The sequence below is a fragment of the Moschus berezovskii genome, chromosome 25, assembly GCF_049115385.1.
Source record: "Moschus berezovskii isolate FMDL1 chromosome 25, NW_MosBer_1.0, whole genome shotgun sequence".
Taxonomy (NCBI): Eukaryota; Metazoa; Chordata; class Mammalia; order Artiodactyla; family Moschidae; genus Moschus; species Moschus berezovskii.
Window position 1 is genome coordinate 31,709,986 of NC_142484.1, and position 12,764 is coordinate 31,722,749.

The 12,764-nt window shown below is 48.8% G+C and overlaps 1 protein-coding gene across 1 annotated transcript in view; it reads right to left on the reverse strand.

The window, feature by feature from the left end:
• The window catches only part of TENM4 (teneurin transmembrane protein 4), a 787,800-nt gene that overhangs the window by 141,782 nt on the left and 633,254 nt on the right, over positions 1-12,764 (reverse strand). Inside the window, exon 15 of the mRNA XM_055416091.2 lies at positions 11,915-12,115. Coding sequence (XP_055272066.2) covers positions 11,915-12,115 — 201 coding nt within the window. The remainder of the gene's footprint in view (positions 1-11,914; positions 12,116-12,764) is intronic.

The following is a 12,764-nucleotide window of genomic DNA, read 5'->3' on the forward strand; positions in this document are numbered from 1 at the left end:
GAGCTACAGGAAAGTTCTGAATATGGCAACTATTTCATGCTTACATTCCAGAAGAGCCAGGGGAGCCATTTGAAGATACTGGGGAAAGCAAGGGCAGGGTGTGAGCAACTGAGGTGCCTCTCAAGAACTGGAGAGGACTGGATGTGGAGCCTAATCAGGAGGACAGGCTTCCTGGGCCTTGTGCCCTCAGGAGAGTTGAGCGGCAGAGACCTGTGCAGGCCACAGGCGAGGATGATGAGAAAGCGTTAATCCATAGCCTCGGTATTCTCAGTGAAGGAGGAACCTACACTGAGCAGGATGCTGATGGAAAGATGTGGACATTTGAAACAGCCCCTTGGGGACTGAGCACAAGAACTCACAAAGTACAGGACGAACTGCAGCTGGAAGGGCTCAGGAGAGGCTAAAGAGCGTGAGCACGTGATTTGGGTTGCGGTGCTCTGAGACCCAGCGTTAAGATCAGGGACAGTGAGTAGCTGGAATAATCCTGGGTTTTGCTAGAGGGATGTGGAAGACAGGCACAGACACGGGGGGCTGAGAGTGATGAAAGAAGGCAGCTGGAGATGAAGGACCAAGGGGGAAACGGACGAGAAGGAGGGTGAGCCAGGAGATGCTGGGCGAGAAGTGGCTTGGACGTGGCCAGGGAATTGCCTTCAGGTGGGTTTAGGGGTAAGAAAAAAAGAGGAGGAAAACTGAGAAGGGCAGTTTTCACAGTCAGAGCGCGAGAAGGCAGCTTAAAGATCCTCTAACCATCCTGTGGGCAACATGGGCCAGATACAGGAAGTGCACAGTGACATGTAGGTTAGTACTCGAGCAATAGCTTGCCAGCTGCCTTAGGAAACGCTCATGGAAGGGGCCAGTCAGCCAAATGGCTAAAAGAGGGGCTGGGCTCACCCCTCTGTGGCCTCTCCTCTGTGCCTCTGGACAGGCTGTTTTCATGGTCCAAGTGCTCCATTCCCCCAGTCTTCACATGTTGAACCTGGTTCCAAGGCTACCTCTTCATTGAAGCCGCCTTCCAATTTCCCAACTGGAAGGGGCTTCATCTCCTGCCTTCCCAAAGCACTCTATGCAAACCTTTCTTTGTCAGGGTTATTAGTCTACCTGTGTGGCCTTCAGAACCCTCCCATCATCAGATTAGTCTCTGCATCCCACACTGAGTCTCATATAGAAAATGTATCCTTAGACTGCATCCGCCAGGTTCCAGTGCCCTGAGGCAGGGTACCCCGCGTAACTATTCAAGGCCCTATGATTTTTGCACAGGACAGAGGCCTTGATTTAGGCAAGCTGGGTATAAAAGCCAGCTCTGATACTTCCCAGCTCTGGGAAACAAACATTGCACATAGCTGACTCTCATTTTTGTCATTTCTAAAATAGCAGTAATGACAGAATCTGAAAACTGAAAATATATTGAGTATCTACTATGTGACAGGCACCCTTCGATGCTGGGGATCCAGAAATGGTATTAAATTACTTCTGTCTTCAAGGAACTCAAGTCTGTCTAGGTGTATAAATGGGCATAAAGCTGGCCACCATGCCTGACACACAGTAGGCTAATTACAATTTAACCTTCTCTTCCACAGGCCAGAAATCCCTGAAATTTTGAATGACTTGGCTCAAATATAGCATCTCCCTCCCTCCCTCCCTCCGCCACAAAATTGGGCAGATGGCTTTTTAGTCTCAGTGCAGGTTTCAGGAAGCAGCCAGAAGGGGGGGAGGCACAGGAAAAGGGCGTCTGACTCCTTCACAGTAATTAGTCTCCTTTGGACATTGAGGCCAAAGCCAAGTCACTCTCCTGTGCCTCTCACCCTCTGTCCCTGTCACGGCAGAGTCAGAGCTGCTCCAAGCCGCACCTCGGCTCCCCAGGTCTAGATGGCAGGAAGCTAATGAGCCTTGGAAACCCCATGGCCTTTCACCTCACTCAGGGAGCTCGGAAAGCTTTCAAACCAAGCAGAAAAGTGGATTCCAGTATGTCAGTGCAGAGCAGTCTCCAATCTATTCTCCCAGGACCAGAATTTCAAGCTTGGTGAAGCACCTATCACGGGAAGTAGGAAGCCACCACTACTCATCTTAATTGGAGGGTATCTGGCTTCCTTATTAGGGGAGTTCAAAGCTAGCACGGGGGAGGCCTTGAGACAGTCTGACTTAGCTGACGGATAACAAGCCAGGACTGGAGAAGCAGAGACACCAAAATGGGATGTGTATTTTTAGATGGGGCTGAAACAATGCCCACGTAAAAGGGCCCAAGTAGGTAAACTGAGAGAGATCTGGTGTTGAGATCTCCAGCCCTGACACCCCTTTCTGAAGGCCTGCCTCTCCATCCAGTCAAGTGCTCATCCATCTAACTCTGTCCTGATCACCTCCTCCTGGAAGTCCCCTAGGCACCTCCCACTGCATGCCAAATTCAGAGAAAGCTTGCTAAAGCCAAACATGACCGTGTCGCAGATCTGCCTGAAACATCCCAGTGGCTTCCACTGACAGATGAAATCTGAACTCTTTTCAGGGCCATTCATGATCTGATGCCTGCTAACTTCCTCAGCTCTGATTCTTCTCACTACTGCCACAAATAGCCTAAGCTAAGCTACTCCAAGTTTCAGCTTCCCGGGTGGCTCAGTGGTAGAGAATCTGCCTGCCAACGCAGGAGATGCAGATTCAATCCCTGGGTTGGGAAGATACCTTGGAGAAGGAAATGGCAACCCACTCCAGTATTCTTGCCTGGGAAGTCCGATGAACAGAGAAGCCTGGCGGGCTGCAGTCCACGGGGTCACGGGAGTCAGACATGATGTTGTGATAAAAGAGCAGCAGCAAGCTACTGCAAACCGCTACTCTTTCCTAGAAAAAGCCATGATCTGTCTCATCTATGTACCTGCTGCAAACCTTTACTTCCAAGATGGGCTGCTGCAAGATGCTAGCCTTTCTTCCATCTCTGTCAACTCAAATCTAACCTCCATACCCAACTTAAATCTCACTTCCTCCAAGAAGCCACCCTGATCACCCCAGCTGGCAGCAACTGCTCTTTTCCCGAACGCTGGTAGAATCACCAGGTCCACGCTGGCATGATCCAATTTATACAGTGTCACCAAATGAAGTGGCACCTTGTCAGCCTGATACACGACCCTCAGATAGTATCAGTGTAAATCTTAGAAGAAAGGGGAAGGTGTCAGTCACTCAGTCATGTTCAGCTCTCTGCAACCCTATGAACTGTAGCCTGACAGTCTCCATGGCTGTGGGATTTCCCATGCAAGAATACTGGAATGGGTTGCCATTTCCTTCTTCAGGGGATCTTCCCGACCTAGAGATCAAACCCAGGTCTTCTACATTGCAGGCAGATTCTTTACCGTCTGAGTCAACCTTGGCAACAGCCAATGGCAGAGTTATGCAGAGAATAAGCGTGGGCTATGAACCCAGAGAAGGCTGGATCCGAATCCTTTTTTTCTCCAGAGTGCCTTTGGGAAAGTCACTCAAGCTCCCTGAACCCTGGTTTCCAGAGAATAACACCATCTGCAATGTCAGAGGTTTATGTATTTGTTGTTCGAATAAATCATGAAGCACATACATGGAGAAGCTCTGTAAAATGTAAATAAAATGTCCATTCAAAGAACAGTCAGTATTTTAAAATTACAAGTTACCATACCAGCAGTTTGATTCAGGAAGACAGCCAGAGATTCTATACAAGGTTATCAGCTTGGGCATCCAAACAGAAACCTAATTCTGAAGCCCAATTTCAGGAGGGCTTATATTTGGATACTGAAGAGCTCCAATTGTGAACGAAAATGTTCCCAGGCTGTTGGGGAAAATTCTACTAAATTACTAAGCTGCCAGCTTCTGGTTTATCAACCTTTACCTCTGGCAGTATTTAGTAGCACGCCTGTTTGGGTCCGGTTTCCCAGTCTTTGGTTAAATTTTAGGAACTGACCATCATCTCCTTGTGTCTAAGCACCCACACCACTTCCCAGACAACTGGTGGCCTTTTTCTGCCTCCTTCCAACACACCCTCTGCTTTCTCTGCTTCACTGTCAGTCTCTCGAATATTTACTATTCTGAGCTTCAATTTTAGACTGTTGGGAAGGGGCACGGGAAAAGTCAAGTCTCAACAGATATGATTCCTTGGGTGAAATTCTAACCTTGGGTTTCCCCTCCTATAACATACCTATACAGAAATAGCCCAGCCCGATCATTTCCTTTTGATGTTTAATTGGATGTCGGTGCTGTGCTTTCTGGGTTGAGAAGCTGATGCTTCTCAGAGAGGGAACAATTCCTGCTACACAAATGAGACTTGTAACAGGGGAGAATGCTCAACACTGAATCTAATTTTCTCTCCCATCCATGAACAGAAGACAATTTCTCTGGCATTAAAGCATTTCACCCAGTCTTTCTGTCATTAATAAGAATTAAATTCTGTTCCCTCAAATCTAAACATAATTATAGTTTGCCTCGTAAATAAAATTGAATTACCTTTTTCAAAATTTAGCACTAATGCAACAGCTATGTTTAGAGCTTTATTTTTTATTTTTTAACTCTGTTGCTACTTTCAGCTTATTTTTTTAAAGCATTGGGCTTATTTACTGTCGACTGTGACTTAATTTGGTAACAGAGCTCTTCTGATCTGTATCTGTCTGGTCATTATTGTTTTTAACTATGCTTTCTGTTTTGCTTTTCTTTTTGGTAGGGGAGGAAAGTATTAGAGAAGAAATTTGAAACTCAGAGGCTCTGAGTTTGAATTCTAGAAAGTCCCTGTGAGTTGAGGTAGGATCTAGGCTAAGTTGCACTGACAGAGTTCGAGAAAGAGCCTCGATGTGGAGTCTGCAAGGAAAATCTTCATTGCGAACTGAAACATTTTTCAAACTGAGATTTACAGCAAGATATTCAGTGGACTCCATGACTGGGACCCTGCCTAACTCTCTGGCCTCACTTCACTACTCCCAGGGCTCCTAGTCTCCAGTCAGAAGAGGAAGGACCACTCTGTACCTCTGCCTCTGCACAGGCCTCCTCTCCTTTGCCACCAGGAGCCCCGCTTCGGTCCCCTCTATCATCTGGCTTACAAGTCTCCATTTTGGGGAGGACCTTCCCAGGTTCTTCCCTGGCCCCCTTGTGGCTGAGCGCATACCCCTGCCCTTGTGTAGCCCAACCCCAGGGCATACATGTCAGTCGGAGGCCTTAACGCCATATGACTAGGCACTGCCTCCTGAATGGCCTGAGGAAGGCTGAGTCTTGATGCCTAGGCCAGCACTAGTGCAGGGCCTGAGGAGTGCAGATCCTTGAGGCCCAGCACACGGGGAGGCCAGGAAGGACCGTGAGAGGATGGTGTGGACGAGTGTGCCTCTTAGCAGTGGGCGTCCGTCGGAGCTGTGCTGGGATACTCTGCGGAGGCTGTGCTCCGCTCTCGGCCCAGTCCCTGAGAAGAGCCCGATGCTAGCACCCTGGCGCTCTTGTGCTGGGCTTTGGGGATAAATGTGTTGGCATCTGAGCGACTCTGCGTTTAGACTTGATGATCAGAGTGGGGCAGGGGCTGGGGGAAGCCGAGGGTAGACAGTTTCAGAAACTACAAGGAAACCAAGCTTCTGAGAAAGAAAGTGAGGTGTTCAAGGTCCTATAGACTCCAATCAAGGTTTGGCTCCAAACCTTCACCATATAAACTTCCCTCAGACTTCAATGGTTAGTGTCAAAGGACTATTTGGCTAATTTAGCTTTAATCATGCATTCTAAAACTATACATTAATACTTTATTTATTGAGCGCTGAGTGCCAGCCACCATGCCAAGGATTTTATATATACAAATTAAAGCTAATTTGAAAAACAGCCCTGAAAGGCAGGTATCATTAGCCACGTTCTTTGAATAAGCTGGATCTTAAAAAATCTAGCTTGGTCCCACTCCAAATCCCATGCAATTCTTTCTGAGTGCACATGCCACCACCAAATCCATACCACTGAATCTCTAAAAGATCCCCACCTGTTATTCCATGAAACTCAATTGCAATGAAATGATAAGAATCATAAACCACCAGCATGAGCATTTTACAATCCGAATCTCTGCCATGTACTGCTTCTGTGAGCCAGCAACCCAAAGGAATAAAATGTAGTGAAAGGGCCCTCTCAAATAAAAGTCATTTATGGAAGACAAGATTGGAGCGAGCCCGCAGAGCAGTGGAAACGAGGAATGAATTTACGAGGCTGAGCACTGAGATGACTGGGCTGGGGTATCAGGAAGGAAGACGCAGGGAGAGCCAGTGAAGGGGCAAGCGATGGGTTGAAGGGATTGGATCGGAAATGGTATTCTGGAAAATGCCGCAGAGCCTGAATTCTTCCTTAGGAACTGTTAGGCTCTGAAAGAAAGGTAGGCTTTTCCAATTTTAAGGACCATCTCAAAAGAGGTTAAATTCCTCCCCTTTTCGAAAGCAGCTCGGAGCCAAGAGGCTGAAAAGCCAACTAAAGCACTTGGGGGTGGGGTGGGGTAGGGAGGGAGTCCTTCTGCTCAGCGGGGCTGCTCACTGTACCCCTTTACGCAAAGCTGAGGAGGCATCCAGCCCTGCAGGGCCGCTCCCTGGGGAAGAAGGCTGGAAGGAGGCGAGAGGATGCCATTCTGGTCCAGAAGGGGTTCTGCCTGGCTGGCCCTGCACACGAGTGAGATGAATGTGAGCTAGGTCTGGAAAGTGAGAAGGGGCCCAGGGACTTGGTTTTAGCCTTGCCGAGTATAATGTGTGTGTGTTGGCGGGGGGAGTGCGGGGGTGGTGGAGCTCTCATTGAAGGGATTAGACTGGCTGGCTGGTAGTGTGCTGGGATCTCCTTGGGCAGAGCCTTGAGAGGAAACTCCTCACTCTTCTGTGATAATTCCCTGCATGAGCCACTCATTCAGCAAGCACTAGAACCTACTGGCTGTCAGGCTGCGCACGAGGGAGAACGACAGACCCTGCCTTCATGGGGCTCAATGTTTGGCAAGAGAGGCGCGTGTATAATACATCTCTGAGCACACAGAAGAGCTTAGCAGAGGCCTTGGAGCCGGATCTGGGTTGAATCTGTACTGTACCACTTACAAATGAGGGGGTGCTGGTAAGGAATTTAACTCAGTTCTGAGCTTCTGGTTCCTTATCTGGAAAATGGAACTAGGAATACTGACATCAGAGGGTTCTAATGAACTTTAACTAAAATCATGGTTGAAAAGCACTTAATTCAGTAGTTGGTACATGGTGAGCGTTAACAAACCAATGACTCTTTAATTAACGCTTCATCCTGTGGCTTCTCAGGGGAAAAGTCAAGATTAATGGTAAAGAAACCTCTTTGGATAGAAATAAGGCTTGACGTAAGAGCTGAGGACTTAGAAACAGAGGGCCTACACTTAACTCAAACTCTGCCAAACTTAACTCAGATTAGCTGAGTTCCATTCCGTTCCGTTCAGTCGCTCAGTTGTGTCCGACTCTTTGCGACCCCATGGACTGTAGCCTACCAGGCTTCTCCATCCATGGGATTCTCCAGGCAAGAATACTGGAGTGGGTTACCATTTCCTTCTCCAGGGGATCTTCCCGACCCAGGGATCGAACCCGGGTCTCCCGCATTGGAGGCAGACACTTTAACCTCTGAGCCACCGGGGAAGCCCAGCTGAGTTACTCTGAGCAAGTCATTTCCTCTCTCCAGCTCTTTCCATTTGTAAAACAACAGCAGTAGCAATCATCACCATTATCATCACGAACCTCATCATTACCATCCTCATCATTACCACCATCACAACCACTGCCAAAAACCACCAACACCTCCACCACCACCATCATAATAACTGTTCCCAAAGACTGAGGCGGTGAAGACCCTCTGGGCCCAGAGTTGAGGACGGAGGTGTGTTGGGGGTAGGGGCCGGGACATATAACTTGTGCTCTTCCAGGCCACAGGGATCGATTTAAACAGTTATCTTATATGGTTTGTCAGGAGGGAAGAGCACAGCAATGAGGCAGGATTTAAGGGGGAATTTCTGAGATGAAACGGCAAGCCAAGCTGCTGAGAACCCAGGGGCCTGAGTAAACACTTGTAGAAAATCTGACTTCACTGTTTCCACAAACCTAACTGAAGTGCTGGGAAACTTGTCAGCTCACATTGCATTACAGGCTGGTTGCAGAGTGCAGGGTGTGTTGATTTAAGCTGCTTTCATTAAATCTTGTTCTCTGTGCCAAACAGGCAAGACACTCATCTCAGGCAAGAGATGGGCTCTCCTTCCTTGGGCGGCCAGACAGCGGGGGCTCAATTCTGCCAGCCCCACCACCTACAGCCAGTCCTACAGGATGCGTCTCCCAGCTTGGGGCTCCTGACGGAAGGGCTCCGGGCAGTGCCTGTGTGGCCCTGCCATGCCCAAAGCAAATAACACAAATGGTGTGACTTGAGCTACCCTTGTCGGGGGTGTGAGTTGTGCCAACCACGTGCTAACCATTTGCCCTGCGTTTTCTCACTGAATCCGTACAGTAAGATCATAGGTAACTTACCTAAAAGGAAACTTAGGGTTAGGGAGGTGAAGCGACTTGCTGAAGCCACTCAACTAGGGGGGACCAGGTCCCCTGAAACAAAGTTCAGTGACTGTTCACTGCCCTGCAGCCAACTCCCTGAGCACAACACAGACTCCCTCGCTCATGGGGGTATCTGCTCAGTGAGGCCTGTCCTGCTTAGTTTTAGGGCCCAAACTCCATCATTTTCGAACAGCTTCCACTCGCGGAATTGCCGTTGGAAGGGAGGAAGGCGGCGGCATGAAGTGTCCCCTTCTGCAGGCACTGTTCTTGTGTGCCCCCGCACGGCACAACTTCATCCCCACACGGCCCTCTGAGGCAGGTACGGTGCTAGCTCCAATTTTTATAAGGGAACGACAGTCAGGTCAAGTCCTTTTTCAGCAGCCCACTGGTTAAGACTCTGTACTTCCAATGTAGCAGGTGCCGCTTTGATCCCTGGTCAGGGAAATAAGATCCTTCATGCTGCACAGCATGGTCAAAAGGAAAATAAAAAGTCAAGTCCCTTGCTAAGGCCAGGCAGTTAGCATGCGCAGAGCCAGGATGGAGCCCAGGCAGGCACGGCTGGGACAGAAGGGAGGGAGAACCACCAGCAATACCAATTTCACTAGCCTTCAAACCAGCGTCTGTCAGGAAGTGGCAGCCGTGGGAAGCGGTGCAGGGCGCTGGGCAGCAGGGGCCAGGCTGGGCTTGGACTCCCAGCTCCCGCAAGCACAGGGCGCCTCACGTAAGCTGCTGAGCCTCCATGTGAGGATGGGGACCATACCATACCTGTTATGCTGCCTCACCAGCTATTGCTGCTTCTCTCTGTGTGTATGTTATGCTTGCGTGTGTGTGAAAAAGAGAAAGACAGAGTGATCTTTGTATGCTGTGAGGCACTCAACAAACAAATTGTTATCACTACTGCAAGGGAGAGGGGAAATCTGAAGTCATCTCTTAAATCCCCGGCCTCGTGGCAGTCGTGACACTGTTTTAGTCAGTTATAGGTCAGAGATTTAAAAGCTATCATCTGCGTTTCTGAAAGGCCACTTTTCATCTTACCTCTCTCAAATGTCTCCGTTAATATCGAGGGCTCTCAGCAACGCGTGATGTAATCATACCCGTAACACAGCTAACCTTAACTGAGCCAATATCACGGGCTGAGTGTGTGAAGTGCTTGTATGCATTACCTTAAATAATCCTCTGAATAATGATTTCCCGAATATGAACCCCACGAGCTAGGTGCTCTCGTTATCCTCATTTTACAGCTTGCAGGGGTGAAGCCACCTGCCCAAAGTTACAACTATCAAGCAGCGGGGCCAGCGTTTGAACTCACAGCCATCAGACTCGGGGACTCCTCTTAGCACACGGAGCTCCGCGCCTCAGATCGGAGGTCGTGTGCTTGATACCAGCTGTGGGGAGCAGGAGACACAGGGTTCAGGAAGATGGGCCCTCACAGCTGTATTCAAGTTCCTTTCAGTGGGATCTTCTCTCTCCCTCTAAGGGGCCAACGAAAAGAATCCATAGTGATCTCATTCAAAGTTAAACCTGCCTCCGTCAGAGGCTGTGGAGTTTCACTGGGGATTAACAATGCGTGGATGGTTATATTTCTATCATAAATTAGCTTTGTGGCCACATAATGAACAATATAACCCAGTGTAGCTATAAGAGGGACATTCATTATATTGCTATAAACAGAGCTATATAAAAGAATTATTCCTAAGACTCCACGCATCTGCATTTGTGATGTCTTTACACGAGCTTTGCAAACAAAGTCCAAATTAGACCGCATGTGTGAGTATGCCTGCGAGCGTGCTTCAGTAGCTTCAGTCACATCTGACGCTTTGCGACCCTATGGACTATCGCCTGCCAGGCTCCACTGTTCTTGGGATTCTCTAGTCAAGAATTCCAGAGTGGGTTGCCATTTCCTCCTCTAGGGCATCTTCCTGACCCAGGGATGGAACTCGCAACTCCTGTGGCTCCAAGACTGGCAGGCGAATTCTTTACCACTGAGCCACCTGGGAAGCCCCTTAGACTGCATTTTAAGCATCAATTCTCCATTCAGCGGGGAAAGGGAACCCCAAGAATCCCAAAGGCACGAATGCTGCACTGGATCTCATCTTTACAAAGGTGTCAACCATCTGTCCTGACCACTACCAGAACTTTTTAGTACACAAGATGAAGAGCTGATCTGAGCTTCACTTTGTTCAAACAGTGTGGCGCGGCGGGGAAGGTGATGTAGGGTGAAGAAACATGGATGGCTATCACTTTTTAGCCATGTGTCCTTGGGCAAGATTAGACATTCTCTGGGCCTACTCGTCTTTGTCAGTTGAGGGCTCTGCATGTGTTTGTTTGCTCTGCCTCCTCCCCACTTCCCAGAATGCAAGCTCACCAGGGTATAGACTTCCTTCCTCTTTACCCACTCTGAGTACAAAAGCGCCTTGCTCAGTAAGTATTCACTAACAAAATCTATGGAAATAGGGAAAATGAGGATGATGATGCCTTCCTCACAGGGTTTCTTGGGTGGATTAAACTGTTCAGGGGAGTTGCTGGAAGTAACCACGCTTGCCACATATCACTACTGTGCTAGGTGATTCACTTACCTTCTCACCTAATTGTCCCTCCGAGAGGGTCTCTAAATCATAAAGTGCTTATAAACAGAGGATGCAGGGGTGCATGCTAAGTCGCTGCAGTCGTGCCTGACTCTTTGCGACCCTATGGACTACAGCCCGCCAGGCTCCTCGGTCCATGGGATTCTCCAGGCAAGAATATGGGAATGGAACTGCCATGCCCTTAAACTTTGCATGTGTAAACTTTGGGGTGAACCAAATACTACAATAAAGAGTACACTCAATCATGTGTTTGTCATTCATTCATGCATCAGTGTTTATCGGGCAGCTGTTGTGGGCCAAGGGTATGCTGAATCGTTGGGATGTAGGGGTAAGAGATGTTTGCTATCCTCCTGGAACTTACCATCTCGTAGAGGATCAGACCAGAAAGGCAGGTGGGGGCCACATCACTGAGTGCCCTAAATATTATATTGAATCTGGACTTCATCCTGGGGAAGAGGTGAAACCAAAGGCCCATCCCTGCAGGACTCAGGGAGGTACACTGTTCCCTGTGGCCTTGCCTCTAGGAGGGCCACTGTTCTATGAAGGTGAGAAGTCAGTGAATCGCCTCTATTGTAACTAACATGGTTAAGCGGAGATGCTTTGACTTTCAAGGGCATCACCATGAAAGGAACAGTGTGAAGATATGATGGATGAATCCTCTCTTCACCTAAGAGTAGAGGTGTTGAGGCTGCAGTTCAGAGGAAGAAGAAAGCATTCAGGGATTTGGGTAACCACCTGCTGCATGACCAAGGTCAGGGTCAGGGCCCTGAACAGGACTGAAAGGTGCACAGGTCACACTGGAAGCCTCCTCCCCCTTCACCCACGCTGCTCCCTTATTCTCCCCACACTTACCGATAGAACAGTCGTGTCCAGTCCAGCTTGGGTCACAGCTGCAAAGCCCGGTGTCTGGGAGGAAGGTTCCGTGGCCTGAACACTGGTCCAGGCAGGTGGCCCTGGGTGTCTCACAGTTGGTGCCTCCCCAGCCCACAGAGCAGTGGCACTCGCCTCTCACGCAGACACCTCGGCCCGAACACGTGGGGTCCATGCAGTCCACTGTGACATGTGGAAAGAGTGCACAGGTGAGTACTGGCCCCACCAGGCTGGAGGCTTCTTTAAACAAACTGCTACGCTTTGGACTGAAGCAGCCTCACACGATCGAGGAGAAGGACCCAGATGTCCATGGAAGTGTTGATAACCCTTGACAACAGTGAAGAAAATGACTCGAGCAACAGCAGACCCGGGTTCTTGACTCCACCCAGTGGTCAACTGTTTATCTCCCGAGTCTCACTTCCCATGCCTGTAAAATACGGATACATAGTCCCACCTCTTGGTTTGAGGGTGCAGAGAGGAAGACATATATGTCCCTAACAACCGCAATGATGGAAAGACTTTGTTTCCTTCCCTTCTGTAGCTCCGCCTCCTAGAATACTGCCAAACACAGGGAGGCACTCAAAATGTCATCAGAGAACACACTATTTGTGTTTGCCACATCATGATGCAGTTTTATTTCTGTGAATGTGGGACTGAAATAAAGAAATTCCTTAATTTAAATGAAAATTTATTTTGCCTTTAAATTTCCTTAGATTTTATCATCTTCCCCAGATTCTGGTGATTGAGACAAACTTTCAAGCCTCACTTCCCACACATCTATTTGTCTGGAAGTGCATCCAGGCAAACATTTCAATGACTATTCAACATTACA